Source organism: Diceros bicornis, chromosome 4 (genome assembly GCF_020826845.1).
Source record: "Diceros bicornis minor isolate mBicDic1 chromosome 4, mDicBic1.mat.cur, whole genome shotgun sequence".
NCBI lineage: Eukaryota > Metazoa > Chordata > Mammalia > Perissodactyla > Rhinocerotidae > Diceros > Diceros bicornis.
In genome coordinates, this window is record NC_080743.1 from 48,250,670 (window position 1) to 48,268,659 (window position 17,990).

Below are 17,990 nucleotides of genomic sequence, written 5' to 3' on the forward strand. Positions count from 1 at the left end.
CATGACAATCAAGACAGTCAACATGGGAATAATTCCCCACTTGTCTTTGCTGAGTGGAATTGCTGGATTTAGAAAGGCATTTGCTGAATTGCACATCTCCTGATGAGAAGGGAGCAGGAAAAGAGAGGTTGGAAAAGGGAAAGGAGCTGGCTGGGCGTGGGCCAGGGCTGCCTGCTGCCACCTTGTGCTGTCTGTAAGGTAGTGGGTAGCTGTGATTTTGTTTTCAACAAAATCATTTGGAGTTGGGGCTATTCATCATCATCGTCACTGTCATCATTATCTTCTTCATCAGAATTATCATCATCATCATCATTGTCATCATCATCATCTTCATCATCTTCATCTTCATTGTCATCATCTTCAGTGTTTATCTTTCCAGAAAGCACATCCTCAATCCAATCTTCCAGCTCCTCAGCTGTGGGCAGGTCATCATCATCTGGAATGTCCATCCAGACACTGTCAGCCTGCAGTGAGGGACGGAATGAGAGAGTGAGTGAAGGCATGAAGGATGAGCCAGACCAGAGGGTTCTGAGTAGCTGTGCTGAGTGGGCTCCAGGTCACTTACGCTTATTAGGACTGTGTGCACATTGTTAAATGGAAATGCCTAGTTGTAGAATGGTATGTATAGTAACCTGTTTGTGCTGTATAAAAGAAAATGTGTATTCCATTGTATATATATGTATACACACATATTCCATTGTGTGTATACATATACGTATATATAGAGAGAGACAGTTAGCAATGTTCTTTTACCCTGTTGGTAGATCATCGATCATCTGGGGAATTCCTCATTTATTTATTTTGCAAACTACTTATTAAATAATAATAATAATAATGACTTTTAAAATATTAAATTTTAAAATAATAATGATTTTTAAAATTGCTCAAGTTAAAACATTTTAAAACACAATGGTAGGATATAAGGTAAAAAGCAAAAGCATTTCCCACTGCCCTGACCCCATATCTAGTCTCGTTCCCTGAGGGAACTATTGGTGGTAGTTTCCTGGCTATCCTCCCATAAACTACATATAAATATATATATATATATTTATGCACAATGGTGATTGCCTGCATGGGCTTCTGGGCCACAGCTGCCCCATCACCTGAGCAATAGCAACTCCAGGTGTGGGTTCCCTTGTGTAAAGAGACTTTGTTGTTGGGCTTTAGGGGAAAATACAGGAGAGTTTACTTCCAAATAGTCAGTGAACCAGGTCAGGGTGGCCCCATAAGCAAGGAAATGTACCCATGGAAGAGAGCCATGGAACCATAGGTTGGACTTGGCTCAGAGACTAGGATTGGGCCACACTGGCACATTTCCTGAGCTTGGGCAGGACGAAGGGTCCTGCTCATTTCTTGAGGGGCTGGCCGCCTATACATGATCTCACAGTCTGGACTGCATGGCAGGAAACAGGGCAGGCTGAGGGTGCCCAAGCAAGCTTTCATGGGGTGTACTCACATCTGTCACGTTCACCACCCCAATCTGTGGCTTGAATAGGTCAATCTTGAAAGTCTTTTCCCAATAGGCAACAAGCTGTAGCAACAAAAATTAAAATTAGACAGCAGGCAGAGGGCATTCCCTGTGAAAGCCACTTTTTGTGGCTGGACCCACCTGCCATGCCATCATAGTAATTAGGTCACCCTTGGTTAAAGGTCTCCAAAACAGCTGTGGGCACCGAAGAAATTGAAGACTTGGCCCCAGCCCTCAAGCACTTTAAATAAGCATTAAAAAAAGATGTCATAACACAAATTATGAAAACATGTACTATAATAGCTTCTACAGCTGTAAGGAAGAATATTACAGAGATGGTCCGAAGTTGGTTCCCAAATTATTTGTGGCTCTTTTATAGTTGACTTGTGGTGAAAGAGCCGTTGCCCTGCCCCTCTCTTTCAATGTCCAATTAAAAAATCCCTTACCTTGCACCACTCTGCTACATGGGATGGCTGGGAAAGCAGCGATGTGCCATACACTGTCATACAAGGAAGAAGACAGCTTCTTCACTCAGCCAGGCTTGGGTTCCATGCGGACTAATCTCTGACTGGGGCAGGACTAAAGGAGTAAGGGGCCATGAGGCTAAGAAAATGGAGATGTTCAGTGGTAGAAAGTCTCCCAAGCAAATATATGGCCTGATGGAGACTGGGGATAGTCAGGAACCTGGAAATCAAAATAGTCTAAAGATTTCTCCTTCGCAAAAACTAAGGCAAACATAGAACAGGTCAGGAGAACTGCAGACCATCTGCAAGCTTGCACAACAAAATAGTCCAGATAAATCAGAAATACAACCAGACAGAGGCTAACTAAACAAAGCTACAGTATATAGGGTCCTATGAGGCCATAACTTTGTTATGGTTACCCAGAATTATGACATTGGTCTCAGGTATCATGGAAGTCTCTGCCTTTGACTCATTCATCCTGTATGTAGGATTGGGTTTCAGGACCCTTGAGTTCACTAAAACCCCTCAATTTTGTCTACTGAATCATAGTATGATCAGTTGTGACCTATGCAACAAATGATAATTCTTGGAAGAAGATAGAGTTATCATTTATAACCTAATGATAACTAAACTTGTACTGATTACCAGCAGTTAGCTCAACCTGAAGTCTATTGACTAATAGACAAAGATTTGGCATCACATAAACCTGGGTGGGAATATCACCTCTACCACTTACTAGCTTTAAACTTTCCAGCTGTCATTCTTTTCGTCTGTAAGATAGGGATTATAACAGAACCTGCTTCATAGGGTCGTTGAGAGGATTAGATGAGATGATGCATGTAAAGAACTTACTACAGTTCCAGGCATACAGTAGAGAATATTAGTTACATTCATTATCATTACCACTGGGCCCGTGTATTGTACAAATTCTATTTATTCTCTTTAAAACTAAGCATAATCAAGTATTGCTGGCCACTGATCACTGACACTAGTAAGAGTTTGGACTTTTTGAGGTTCTTACACATTGAACATGTGCTAGATACTATGCTAGGACCTGAGAGAACACAATGAACAAGGCAATCTCTGCCCTCCAAGTGGTTGCTCCTTCTCTCCATGAAGTTATTAACTCTATGCAAAATGTTCATGTCTGGTTTTTATTACTCAGGTGGCCTCAAGATGATGGTCCCCATCCAGAAAATGAACGAGATTCTAGTGAGGGTGGTGGTGGGATGAGGGGCAGCTATGGAACTGCTGGCAGAATAATTTCACCCGGCTTACTTGAGTGGGCCCCTCAGAGGGATTCCTGGTCTCTGGGGAGTGAGAACAGTGAGTCTAACCATGTCGTGTCAGCACCAGGCCCGAAGTGCAGTGTGCCCCAGTGGCGAAGATCTCCCACACTGGATGGGGGCGGCCACTGTGTTTCTGCAGGTGCACATCCTCCTTCAAGCTTCAGAGACTCACGCCAAACACAACATGAGACTTTGAAGGTGACCAAGGATGGTGCCCCAGTCGGAGCCACTCACCAGAGGAAAGTCATCGGGGTCGATCCATACGATGCTCAGGTCAGGGTTGTTGGTATTGTCCCGGGCAACCTGTTTCAGGATCTCCAGGAACTCATAGCCATCTGAAGTAGGATTCGAGAAGGTTGAGTAACCCCTGCATATACATGGCTTCTAAGATGGAGAGCAGAGAGTGTGGCTTTTCCACGAGGGTTTCTTAAGCCATTTGGGGCATACCCTCAATTATAGGATCATTCTATAAAATGAGTCAGATGAGAACTCCAGCCACAAAGCAGCTTATTCAAAGGAAACAATAAAAAATTTGAATAAAAAAATTAAAAGTTCACAGGGAAGTGGCTGGTTCTTAACTAAAAGCCAAGCTCCGTTTACTAATCTGCATGTGAAAATTGACCCGCCTTGAGTCAGAAGGCGCAATCCCAGAACAGAGGAGCTCCTGCCTGGTCCTCAGAGCTCTGTGCCATCCCTTGAAATTTCTCAGTCATCTCAGAGTTCTATGGACAAGAACATTTAGCCTGGACCCTTAGTTTTCTATAACCTGGAATTCCTAAAACCTTCAAACTAAGTGAGCTTCTGATTTACGGTTGGTTTCATAGCTTTGAGATAGTAAATGGGGTTTCCCTCCCTCCTTCATCATTTCCTTGTATGCTCTGCCCTCCCCCTATTCAGTCAGCAGCATTCATTGCCCCCAGGGGAGGGATGATTCATAAGAAAAGCAGAGACAAGCCTTGTGAGCGTCAAGAACACAGCTTTTTTTCTTTTTTAGCTTTAAAAGCCTAAACCTTGAAGGACTAGGAGCATAAAATTTATGCCATAAACAAAAATTTTGAAAGACTGTTCAGTAAGAGACAGCATACCCTAAACCCTCAGCATCCCCACCCCACTAGAAACAGAGAATTTAGATTTTGAAAAGGCCCTGAGAATAAGCTCTGTGGCTGTGTGTCCGTGTTTGTGTACACGTGCGTGTGCACGAGTACAAGCCAATGTGTGCACACACGTCCACATACAAAAACTCCACAGCTTCAGGGAATCCCAGAGCATAGGGGACCCATGCCTCATTTCTGAACGAAACTCAGGAAAATGGAAAGATCCAGAATCTCTTGGAAAACCCTCTAGTGCAGGAGCACTAGGGCAGAAAAGTTGTCAGGAGGCCTCACTGGGTTCTCTGTGGTTCTGAGGAACATGGAGGAAGCTGAGAGGGGAGGCAGATCTGAAGAAGCCCTGCAGTTGGGATGGAGATGACCAGTGGTGACCTGCTTGGAACAAGGGCTAGAGGCCAGACAGAATGACAGACTTCTCTGCAGATGCCAGTGTGGATAGGTGACCATGACGATGACCCTGACCAGATGTATACTCCACTGCTCTACGCCTGGGAACCAGCAAGACACTGGACCCCTAGGGATGGTGGAGTGACAGTGGGGGGACCATTAATTGTCAGACCCAGTTTCTACCATCCAGTGGTAAAATTTAAGTTCAGTTCTAGACAACAAAAGTTATATTTCTTGCATAGCTGAATTTGTGGCCTGAAATGTATACCTTCCATACAAGCAACTCACCAACTGCTTAGGAATTCAGTATGGCTACTGCCCTTTCTTTGTAAAGGGGGCAGGGTGGTCCCAGCCAATTTGAGCCCCACTCTGTGGCCTCTGTTTAACAAGCCCCTCCTCTCTCCAGGCACTCAAGCCTTTGTTTGGCTACTTGGGGCCTCATGGTAAAGGCTTTTCTCTGCACTTCCTCATCTCTAATACATTCCAGACAAAATGCATACTATTCTTAGCAGTTGTGCTTTGAGCGAGTGTAGTCACTTTAAACGTTGCTAACTCATAAGATTCGGACTGGGCCTCCTCAGGCCTTGTTACCTGGAACAGAGCTACTACTAGTAGAGAAGAGGGTCTTCATGGCCTGCAGCCCCTTCCTGCAGAGATGCAGTCTGCCTGGGTGATTTTTCCATCTATGCTCCAAATTATATCACAAATTAGATTGTATGACAGACATCCAAGATCACTAGAGCCATGTGCTTTAGAGTTCATTATCTATCATTGTGGGGACTGGTGGGAATTGGGGTTAGGGGATATTTCTCCTGCTGCCTGTAAGTGTGACTGAGAAGGTCAAGCCCTTCCAGAGTGCCATTGGCTGCTGCCATCTGGACACTGCGGCTCCCCCTCCTCTGGGCACGTTGCTGTGTCACAGGACAGGGAACTATGGTGCCACCTGGGTTATCCAGGGATCTATGTATCATCATATAGAAACCACAAGGGGGAATCTTCCAAAACACCTTCAGTGACTACTTTGAGCAGCCGAAAAAGAAAGGGATGATAATAAATGAGGCAACGTTGCCAGTACTCTGGAAGATGAAAATCAACTTTAAAAGTGACCTTGACAAATCGGAAATTCACAAAGAGGAGGAAATTCAAGAACATAGACCCAAATTCAAATAGAAAGTAAACTTGAGGTGCAAAAGTGCAAAAAGACTAACTCACCCAAAGGGAAGGGAGAAACTGTCCAGGCACAAGTGTTGTAGAGGGGTAAGATCTGCGATCAGAACTAGAAGTGGAACACAAGATAGCACTGCTGTTTTCTGATAGAAAAAGACCCATAATGTTGAGATTTTTAAAAAGAAATGTACATACAGGAATCTTTTCTATTCTACATTCTAGAGCAGGCTTGGAGATAGAAAAAGACTGAAGGAATAAAAATTGGGTTCTGCAAGAAAAATCAAACGGATTGGAGTTTTTATGTATACAAGAGAAGTCAAAATTGTGGCTTAATGCCTATTTTTAAGAACACTAAAGGTTTGTTGTTTATGGAGCATCAAGGAAAGCTCAAAAACATGCACAGAATAAATTAATAAATGAGGTTGACGTTAAAGCCGGAGAAGTTTCACCCAGATTCAAGGGCGGCTTTTTGACTTGCAGGATGATGGAGTCTGTAATGGGCATAATCCTTCTGCATCCCTGGATATTTTCAAGAACAGAACAGAGCCTGTTCTTCAGGGAGGCAGCCCAGCATGATGCCTAAATGCACGGACACTTGGGGCAAACGACATTGGTCCAAATCCTGGTTCTGCCATTTAGAGTGTGACTTAGGGCAAGTTATTTAAAATCTTGGTTCCTGATCTGTAAAATGGGGATGATGGTAATAACAGTGCCTACCTCATAGGATGGTTGTGAGTTAAATGAGTTAGTATCTCTAAAGCACTGAGACGGTGCCTGATACATAGTGAGGTTTACGCATCTTTCTTCCTAAATGATCTGACATTATTCTTCCCGAATACAAGGAACCTGGCCAGTCATCTGTTCATTCAACGCATATGTATCAAGTGCAAATCTGGCACAAGGGGTGGGTTATGTACAATCTTGGTCCCACGTGTTAGAAAAGACATGCTCGGAGGAAGTTATACCAGGAGATAGTATGTCATGGGGTGACTCCTCCTGGCTCCTGTTACTGATTCAGTGACTAAAGGCTTTAGGAGTGGCTGTGCCAGCTGATGTGACTGTGAGAAGAACCCGCCTCAATATATCAGTTAGAGAAAGGTTTAATTCCCTTCTTTTAAAGTCATTGAGCAAACTTGGATGTTCCTGATTCAAGGCTCACAAGCCCCACCTGTTCTCCCCACCTTATTCCTCAGCCTTGAATGTAGACCTGTTGGAATGGATTCTCGTTCAGTGGGGAAAGCTGAATTAAGGCAGCGACACTGGTTTCACATGTATTCAGTTGCTAAAATTGTAAGTTACAAGTTCAATTTCCTCTTAGGGAGAGCTTCTGTTTCTTTGTAAAACTGGCAGGTGTTCTGGAAGAGACTCATCCATGTGGACCCTCCGTCTTTGACCAGGAAGGCAGGTGGAGGAAGCCACATTTCACTTTTGTAATTCAGTGTTAAGCATAAGACTAGTCCATATCTGGCATTACACGAATGAATGAATGAGTTTGAAACGAATGTTTCCTTTATCAGTGATGCACTGACCTTAGAGGCATTTTAAGATTGTGGCCATGTATCTTTCAGAAGGAACAGCCCATACTTCAAAACAGAGCAGGTAAAACAAAAGGAGGAAATATTATTCAGAGATTTGTAGGCTAGCAGTTATTAGCCATACAAACTAGAGGACTACTCTCTGCAGTTATTAGTTAGAGAAGCACCCATTCCCAAAGCCAGAAGAGACTCCCAAACATCCGAAATATCCAGCAGGTGAATAGCCCCACCCAGAACACTTTGTCTTTTCTCTTGACTATTTCCAGGGCTGAGACCCCTTGACCTCCCTAAGGCCCACTACAGAGTTGATAATCCTCACAGCCAAGAGTCTTTTTCTTACATTCAACTGAAATCTCCTTTTTCATAAGAAATTCATCTCCCAACTTCTTCCTTTATGAACAAGACATGGTTCTTCACATGTAGGAAGTCTGTAACGATGTCAGGCAATCTTTATTTTATGAGTATTTATTGAGCACTTACTGGGTACTGAGTATTTTGCATTTAATCTTTATGTCTGGTCCTGATGGAGGTGAGGGAGATTTTGTTATCTCCATCCTAAAGAGGATGGAATTGAGATGCAGGAAGAGTACTGACTTGCCCAGCATGCCGCCCCAACAGGTGGATGAGCCGGGATTCTAACCCAGCCTCCATAGAGGCACTTCTACAATCCACTTTCCCCCTGAGGTCTCGGCACTCGCACCAAAGCTGCTGGTATCTTCCCTCCTCAAGTTAGTGCTTGAGATCCCCCAGCAGAGCAAGTGTGAAAGCCTCAACAAGAGAGAGGCAAGGCCCAGGGCAGCAGGAGACAGGCGGGTGCAGCCTGGGGCTGGGGGGCCGGCCTGCCTTCCCCTGGAGAAGTCAAGAGTCCTTCCTTTCCTTCCAGCCATGCTGCTGAGCCACACCCTCCCCACAGCCACAACCTGTTTGCTTGGTTCACCCAGCGATGTCCCTGAGTCTCAGAGATCAACCTAAATAAAGAAGAGGGACCTGGCGCTGTGAGAACTGGGACTCCTTCCCTCCACATGGGCTTGGGCCCTGAGATCCCATGACCTGGGGCTGAGGGCTCACGCTGAGCCAGGTTTCCCACGCAAGCGAGAGGCCTCTGGGAATCACAACTCTGTGGGAGGGGAGGCCGGTGATTATGCTCTCCTCCTTCCCAGGCAGGGAGGAACTGGTGGGAATGAGGCTGCACCAAGCCCTGGGGGACCAGTTCCAGGCCAGTCACAGCCAGTTCAGGAGCCAGGGCTCTGTCTGGCAGAGACTCGTGGGTCTCAGACTAAGCAATGGCCTCGGAGGAACAGGCCCACAGCACACAGCCCACCCTGCCCTGGCCCAGCCTTGTGACCCTGCTCCTCAGGGAGCTGGCCATGCTCATTCCATAAAGACACAGAAAGGACGCTCCCCGATGCCACGCCACATGGAGTTACGCAGGGTCTCGCTCCCAGAGAGAGGCCTAGGCTTGGGGAGCCAGGCTGCTAGGGTGGGGTCCTGCAGGCAACACAGATACGTAGGTGGGGCGGGCATCACCAAGCTTGGAGGTTGTCTGGAGAGGGCACTGGTCTGAAGTTTGAAGACCCTGCGCAGGTCACTTAACCTCTCTGGGACCTCCATATCCTGGTCTGAGAATGGAGCGAACAGCTGCCTCATTACCTGGGGGGCTCGTTGATAATAACCATGGCATTGTTATCATGTGAGGCACCTGCAGAAGAGACTGGGAAGGTTTTCTCTGTTTTCTCTCTCCCTGCCTCCCCTGCCTCATTTTATTCACTTTCAGTTTTTTCACAACTCTCATCCTTCGTTGATGGGAAGGATTCATGTGTCATCAAGCAGGTATATTCTGAGTGCCCACAACGTATCAGGTCCAGAGCCAGGTGCTGGGATACAAAGGTGTGTATGGCAGGTGACTGCCCTCTGGTCCCATCTCAGAAAGGCCTGGTCGGTGCTCAGGCCACACAGCGCACTCAGTGAATGTGGAATTCTCAAAGGGCAGCATCATGGCATTTGAACTTGGGCCCTCTGGGGGCCTCAGGAGGACAGACAAGGTCGGGAACTCCCCCCGACATGGCAGAGTCACGCAGCCACCTGTTAGAGTGAGACATCCGCTTAGAAGAGGGGGACATTGGGTGGGCCCCATGGTCCCGAGATGGCACCTAAGACATCTGACACCCTGTCTCTCCTTCCTGCAGTCCTCCTTCTCTGCTCTGTCTTCTAGCCCTCCGGGCCCAGAACTGGTGAAAAAGGCACATGACATGGCTTTGTGATGGAGAGGAGCATAATGTGGTGGTTACAGAGCCCAGCCACCACTGATTAGCCACATGATCTGGGGACATTATTGAACGTCCCCACACCTTTGTTTCCTCGTCTGTACATTGGGAAGATGACAATGACAGTACCTTCCACATAGGGTTGTTGTGAAGATTAGATGTGTTGATATTTGTTAAGTGCTTGGAACAACGTTTAGCACTAAAGAACCAAATGTTAAGTGTGATAAACTGAATTTAGGTTTGGAGGCTCAAATAAGCAGTTAACATTCCTATTTGAGACAACTGGACTCAAAAACATTTTACAAGAACCCGAGGCGGTTCCACATGCGCAGCCAGCAGTGTGTCCTTGTATTTCCAGCTGGTTAGTGCTAATATCCCTGGTGCCCTTGGAGGATATCCATCCAGCACGCACTCATGCAGAAACACCACTTTGCGAACCTTTCATCAAGTGTTACAAAGAAGATGTCAGCCTGATGCAGACATATCTAGGGGCGACAGGGGAGAGTCGCTCATTTTCAAACCTGTCAAACAGCAGCTCCAGCGGCATTCTGAGTGCAGGGGCCCAAGAGGAGGCTGGAGGAGAAAGACGAGCGGCACCCATGACACCCGGCAAGAGCAGAGAACTGGAAATGTCCTTCCCAACCAGGCCTGCCTGCGGGCAGTGGCATGTGAGTTGCTGCAGAAGAGATTTAGTGATTCTGCTCCAGGGCCAAGATGGCAGACACTGTCTGAAATCCTTGAACACAAGCTCTGGGCTGGGATGTCCGAACCGCTAGAAGAGTCCTGGGAGGACCCAGGTCATGCAGAGACATTTGTTGTTGTTGCTGCTGCATAATCTTAGATTCCAAATCTGAGAACATCAGTGGATAGTGGGGAAGAAGCTTGACTTTTCTTCATTAATTGGGCTCGCAAGCTTCCAGGTGGTTCCACTCTCTTCTCATCTCCCTCTTCCTTTCTCCTGCTCTATCTGCTCCCCCCGCCCCATTACATTGCAGCAGCAGTGCACATGCTCAGAGCCTGCAGCTGGCTGGGCAGCCTGGGGGAGGTAGTGTGGTTGGGTGGATGGTGCCCAGTGGAGCCATCAAGAAATCTAAGCTCGTGTGTCCTCTGTGCCTCTAACCGTGAGATCTCTAGTGTGCCATTGAACTTCTCTGGGTCTTTCAAATGTCGTGGGTAGAGGGGGGATGAAGGACAGCAGAGAGGAAGGCGGGCAGGCTGAATGATCACTGGGATGTCGTCAGGGGTGGTAACTCTGAGGGCGGACAAGTCTGCAGCAGAACCTGGCGGTTAGGGTGTGGGCTGGGAAGCCAGACAGTCCTCAGCTTCACTCCAGCTCCACTGCTTCCCAGCAAGTCAAGCTCTCTCGGCCTCAGTTTTCTCAGTTGTAAAATGGGAATAGAACTAGCCCCTCCTAGGTGGGGTTCGTAAGTCACATAATCATACAGTAAGTGATCATCATCATCACCATCTTCATCATAATTGTGATGAATTCAGAGGTCAAGAAAGCCTGCTAAAATTTGAATCCTGGCTTAGATAACTCCCAGTGAGTTACTCGGGCAAATCATTTAACCTCTAAGACTCACTTTTCTCATTTGACCCTGGGATGATGATAATCATGCAAATATCACAGAGTAGCTTTAGGGACCAAATGAGGTCATCTCCAGAGAGCACAGTTCCTCAAGACTATTAGCTCTTGAGGGAGAGCTGTATTATTTTCCTGGACCTTATTCCATTGGTGAGTGGGTAGGGGTTTGGTTGGGGCAATAGGCCATGTAGATAGAGCTTGTTGGCAAGAGCAAAGGTATGTATATGAGGAACGGCTGTCTGGGCAGGAATGAAATTCCTAGTCCTGCAGCCAGGCCTCTCCACCCCAGGTTACACATCAGTGACCTGCGGGTAATGACTGACTAGAGGCAGAGCCAGGGACTCGCACAGAAAAGCCTTTCCCTTTCCCAGCCCTGAGCAGGCCAGGCCCTCCTGATGAAAAAAGATGCTCTGAGCCCCTCCTCCCCACCCCCCACCCCCAGCGCATTTCTTCCAGCTTCCCAGTAACAAGCCCCAGCTTGGGCTCCTCTGGGGAAACACACAGCTTGGAGCCCAGGGATATTTGTGAAGGGAGGAGGTGGAAGTGGTTTCAGGAGCTTGATTCATGACAGCAGCAATCTCGGTCAAACAGGTTCCTGCAACTTCTCGGAGGCCTCTTTGTTCCATTGTTCCAGAGAGCCAGACAGGCCTCTCCACAGTCCTGGAAGGGGGCAGGTGGGGTGGAGAAGGAAGCCCCTTGGAGTCTGGCCAGCAGGCTGCTGCTGATGGCAATTTCATCTCTGTCACACAACACCAGGGATTCGATTCTGTTTGATTATAGCTTGTAAACCTTCGGCGACTGGCTTTCTTTGCTATTTTCTTCTCCAGGGGCAGAGGGGTGGCCAGAAGCTGTGGAAAGAAGCTAGAACTACACCAGCATTTTTTTTTTTTTTTTTTTTGGATAAGGACTAGATATCCTTGAAGAATTTTTCCAACTCTTCAAGTCAACGATGGGAAAACTGGGACATCAATGGACATTTGAAAATTTTAATTAAAAAAGAAGGGATAATTTGGAGCATAAATTTGGATTTGATACAATGGAATATTATTTGGCCCTAAAAAGGAATGAAGTACTGATACATGCTACATAAAGGATGAACCTTGAAAACATTATGCGAAGTGAAAGATGCCAGGCACAAAAGATCCCATGTTACAGGATTCCATTTATATGAAATGTCCAAAATAGGCAGATCCATAGAGACAGAAAGTAGATTAGTGGTTGCCAGGGGGTGGGGGAGAGGGAAATGGAAGTGACTGCTAACAGGTATGGGGTTTCCTTTTGAGGTGATGAAAATGTTCTGTGATTAGATAGTGGTGATGTTTCCACAACTTCATGAATATACTAAAACTACTGACTTGCACCCTTTAAAAAGATGAATATTATGGTATGTGGATTATATCTCAATTTAAAAAATTGTATGATAACATTGGGTTTCAGTCTGTAAGAAACTACGGAGGCTGACAACGCATTACAAAAAATTAAGCTGGTCTGACAGTGAAGAGTTGGGGCTCAGTCTTGGTCAGTCATCTGCCTATCTAACCATCTGCCTGATAGGTATTTATTGAGTACCTACTATGTGTCAAGGCATGTGCAAGAACCAGGTCTATATTGATGAGCGGGACAATCCGTCCTGCCTTCATGGCCTGCCACTACCTCATTGTGCCCTCTTGGGCAGTTCATTTAACTTCTCTGAGCCTCTGTTTCCTCATCTGTCCCTATAAATGTACATGATGCTGAAGTTCCAGACAAATTCCCTGCAGATCTATATTACCTGCAGCAGTGGTTCCCAAACTCAATGGGGCATCAGAACTTGCCTCAGAGCTCTGTAAAATTGGAGGTCCCAGAAGGCCCCGTTTCAGTCAGCCCAAGGTGACACTGGCATTTGTGGTTCTCTGCACCATCAGGTTTGGAACCCCTGCCCAGGCACCTCGTAGCCTAAGGCCTGGCTGCTCAGCCATCCTAAATGAAGTTCCCTGCCTTCTCTGGTTGCATTCTGGATTGTTCTAGGTCTCCCAAAACACACTTCAGAATCTCCACTTACAATTTCCCTTTGGGGGCCCTTTATCTCACAGAGCACCACCAAAGGGACCCAGCATTTTACCACCTGCAAAATGAAAATTAAAAGGAAAATTCCTTTTTCCTGTGTTTCGCTCTCTACTGATGTTAAAAAGAGTGAAACCAGGAAAAAGTTGTCCAAGTTCCAAAATAAAACATAGTTACTCATCCATTTATAGGGTCATTTTGCACTTTAGGAATAAGCTGCTCATTTTGCCCAGTTCTTATTATTTAGGGGAATATTTTCTATTATGTTTACTAACCATGGACAATACTTTACAAAATACGGGTACATTTATTATTATTTTTTTAAAGATTTTATTTATTTATTTCCCTCCCCCCCAAAGCCCCAGTAGATAGTTGTATGTCATAGCTGCACATCCTTCTAGTTGCTGTATGTGGGGCGTGGCCTCAGCGTGGCCGGAGAAGTGGTGTGTCGGTGCGCGCCCGGGGTCCGAACCCAGGCCGGGCCGCCAGCAGCGGAGTGCGCGCACTTAACCACTAAGCCACGGGGCCGGCCCCGGGTACATTTATTATTATTTTAAGGTAGGATTGTTATTTAGGCTAGATCACAAAATTGGTAAATAAACTTTTAATGTGAACAGAAGTTACACACACACACACACACACACACACACAACACACAGCCTGTAAAGCTACGATGTTCCAACATCCTCCTCAGTACTCAGTGCTTGTTCCTACTCTAAAAGCTAAGCAGAATGAGGTTCTGATCTATCCACATGTCTTCTAGCTGTGTGTACAATTGAAAGCTGATTCCTACTGCACAGGCGACCACCAGGGGGCGCCCAATATCTTGCGGTTCACTTAGGGAAGGGAAAGGGTGAGGGCTGACAAAGGGGAGATGTCAGTTCTTGCTTAAGGTGTAAAGGAGCAGAGTCAGGGTTTCCTACCTGGGTCACTCCTCTCTGCAAAGGCCACAATGTGGATCCCATTCAAATCATCTTCCTGTGGGAGAAAAGAGCCAAAGGTTACACTCCCAGTTGGAGAGATACAAAGGAGCAAGTCAGGGACAGACTCAGAGGCTGGAAAGGAAATAGGTGGCTGGGAGGCAGTGGAGGGGGAGTGGACACGGGGGCACAGAGGAGCAGAGCAGGGCACCTGTTAAGGAAGGGGATACTGATGAGCAGCTGGGAGGAATGCGTGGAGTTTGATAAGTGGATTTGCAAGACGGAGAAACACCAACTACACATGTGACGTTAGCACTGAATGGGCCTCACTCTGGTGGTCTGGAGGGTCCAGGAGAGCAGCAGTGAAAGGCAAAAGGAGGGAGAATGTGAGTCTCGCTCGTCGGGAGCTCTGAGGGCAACAAACACTCTGAACGCAGCTCAGTGAAGGCAGATGTCAGTCTGTTCAAGAATTCATCCCCAGCAAATATGATCAGCGATGTACCAGATCATGGAAATTTCTGAATGCTGTTACAGATCCTGAAACTCCCCAAACAGGCAGCAGACAGGACTCTTTGAGGCAAATTAGGATGTGGGTCTGTTTTGGCCACACAAGAATCATATACACCTGTCCTTATCTGTTAAGACATCTCTTATTGAAGGAACAGAACCTGTGTAGTCAGTAGGGGGTGGCTTGCTGATTGTGACCTCCAGGTTGTTTCCTTGAGGTCCTTTCTGCGCTGGACCCAAAGCTTGCTGAAGCAGTATAGGCCGCTAAAGCATGTCTGTGAGTGTGGGGGGAGGAAGAATCTGGAACTGGGGCTAGGGAAGGTTGAGGGTGTGACGGTGAAAACTGGGTAAGGCTGTGGAGCCCGGGACAAAGCATTAAAAAAAATCTGGGGAGAGTATTTCAAATTCATGGGCAAGCAAGTGGCATCCCATGTTTCTACATCCTGGACAGAAAGGACCATATGCCTTGCATTGTGTCATCTTTGCATTGATTATTCCTGCAGAAGGAAGAGTGAGGGCTTGGAGGTGCCTCTATTATAAGCAATGTGATCCTCAGGAGACATGGAGAGGAAGATATGGGAGAATGAGGCACCAGGGACAAATCTGAGTGAATACTGATTATTGCTGACACAGGGAGAGGGGTGCATTGGGCACCCTGAATGTCATATCAGGATCATCCTATGGAAAAAAAACTCCAGGCATCTCAACCCTCCCATCATCCCTGTTTTCATTTCAATTGATTTTAATGCTAGTGCAATTCTATCTAAATGCTAATTTTTTTCCTTTGAGTTTGGAATGAACAAAACCTCCAAAAATTCTAAGCAAGATTAAATGGAAAATATTATTATTAAAAACAAGAGAGTGGGCACTGCCTTGGTCAGATTCTCTGGGGAATTGAATTTTACAGATATATGTGTGTGCGAGTGTGTGTGCAGGTTTATTACACAAATCCGACAGCGACCAGAAGGGGAGTCGCAGGTTTCACTGTTTTACATTTGCTATTATCGCCAGACAGAACATCCTGATCAGTTCTCATTAGGCTGCCCTGTGTGTCTATCTCCTGCCATCAGTTGGAAGCAAGTGGTGTTAACTCTGTGAAGCAGGCTTCATTTCTGTATGCCCTTCTAGAACGCATTTGGAAATTGGTTTTAAAATTAAGAATCCATATTCGTTTGCCAAGAGGCCATTCATAATATGGCTGTCAGTCCCCAGGCCTGAGATGGTCTCTGGATGAAGAGCTGTAACCAGCGGAAAGAGCCTGTTTCTTTGTAGGTCTCAAAGATTCAGCATATCAACCTGCAGTGAACACCTGCAGAGAAATGGGCGTGTGCTCGGCGCCGGGGATTCCCAGTGATAAACTCACAGAGCAAGAATGCATGGGAAAGCCTGTGAGTCCGGGTTACTCAGCGAGAATCCAACGCGCGTGGGTGATGATGAGCTGAGCTGACCACCCGCAGGACTGGGGCCACCCCAGGGGCTTTCTCTGAACCCACAGCCTTTGCTGCCCAGGTCACCCACTTGGTCTTTAGATCACATTGCCTCGGAAATTATCTTTTTAGCTGTACCAATCTTCCCTTCTCAACCAGATGGCAAGCTCTCTGAGGGAAGGGATTATACTTTAAAATAACAATGATGATTAAAAGGGTGACAATATCTGCCATTTGCCACTGTTTGTATCAGTCTCAAATGAATCTCAAATAGAAGTCATTCCTGTTTAATCCTGAAAGAATTGAAGTGACTTACCTGAGGCCACAGAGCTAGTACATAAGACAACTGGGATTCAAGCCAGTTCTGTCTGGCCCCCAAGCCCATGCTCTGCTCTGGACTGAAGGGGTCCAGAATAAGCCACTGTGGCATAAAAATTATTTTGAGCTGAAGACATTTGAATCCCTGAAATTCCTTATCTGCCTAAAAGCATAGTCTCCCAAAAGAACTCAATTGTCATAAATCCACTCCCCAGGAGCAGCTCTAACCTTCTCGTCTCAGACAGACATTATCACAAAATGATCATATCTCCCATCTATTCTTCTAAGGGCCCATTTGTCTTTCCAAAAAGTCATTTGTTTTTCCTTAAGCATCCTTTTTCTCTCCCTTTCTAAATTTATTCTCCCAGAAGTGCCCCTCTGCCCCTTCCAATCCCCTACGAAGACAGTATATAAGCCCCTCTTGCAGTCACATTTCTTTGTGAATTCTCATGCATAAATAGGTAATTAAAACTGTTTTTTCTCTTGCTAATCTATCATTTGTCAGTTTAATTTTCAGACCTCTAATACTGAACTAAGAGGATAAATGAAAAAATTTTCCTCCTTGATATCACCAACAGCAGCAGAATAGGCTCCATGAATCTACTGTTCCCTGCAGAGTTTGCAGAAGATGTTGCAAAGTCAAGTCAATGACTCTTGCTTAAGGTAAAAGAGGCTGATAATGGTCATTTCTATAAGGACTTTCTATAACTGACTGAGCCCCAGGTCTCCAAAAGAAGTGGAAATTTGGGAGTTACTTTGGTGAACACCTTACTCTAGATTCCCTAGCACTTTGTATATCCCTCTGGCGTGGCAGCGAGCATACTGGACTGGTGTTAGATGTTTTGAGACTGTTTCATCTACTCAACCCTGCCTGCCTAAGGACAGCACAGCAATGTTCATTGTTATAACCTCCATGCTTAGCACAATGTAATAGGTTCTTCTCAATGTCTATTGACTTAAAAGAAAGAGTACGGTGATAAAAATCTTATATACCTCTTGAAGAAAATATTAGAGATACCAAGAAGAAACTAAACATCAATTACCCACCAACCAGCTATATTACCAATGTTCATATTTGGCTCTGTTTCCTTCCAGTCTCTGTTAATGGTTGTTCTCATGCTGAATGAAGAAATGCGGAGAAAAAAATGCAGGTAAAACTAGCAGATTCCCCAATTAAGACACAATGGAGTGACACAGGGGCTCATCAGGAGGTCCCTGGCCCCCTCTTGGAACTACTTCACCATTGCAACAGAGGGAGGATTCTTTTAGAAGGAATTGCAGACTCCCATCCCTGTGGGCTTTTGCCCAGGACTCTGGGTGACCATTTGTCGGGATGCAAAGCCAGCGAGAAGGTGGAATCTCAAAGGAGAAGGACAGGTCAGCACTAGGTCTGGACCACCCTGCCCCACGTTGACATTCTTTGAATATTCTAAATAAATAAATAGCTATCTGCTTTACATACAGCAAATATTGCTAAGCACCAATTTCTTTAGTAATAGTAAATTAT

The 17,990-nt window shown here is 45.9% G+C and overlaps 1 protein-coding gene across 1 annotated transcript in view; it reads right to left on the reverse strand.

The window, feature by feature from the left end:
• Positions 1–17,990, reverse strand: part of CASQ2 (calsequestrin 2) — a 60,111-nt gene continuing 42,121 nt past the window's right edge. The window contains exons 8-11 of the mRNA XM_058537231.1: positions 14,235–14,289; positions 3,456–3,556; positions 1,457–1,531; positions 1–464 (exon numbers count right to left, since the gene is read on the reverse strand). Coding sequence (XP_058393214.1) covers positions 249–464; positions 1,457–1,531; positions 3,456–3,556; positions 14,235–14,289 — 447 coding nt within the window. The 3' untranslated portion in view covers positions 1–248. The remainder of the gene's footprint in view (positions 465–1,456; positions 1,532–3,455; positions 3,557–14,234; positions 14,290–17,990) is intronic.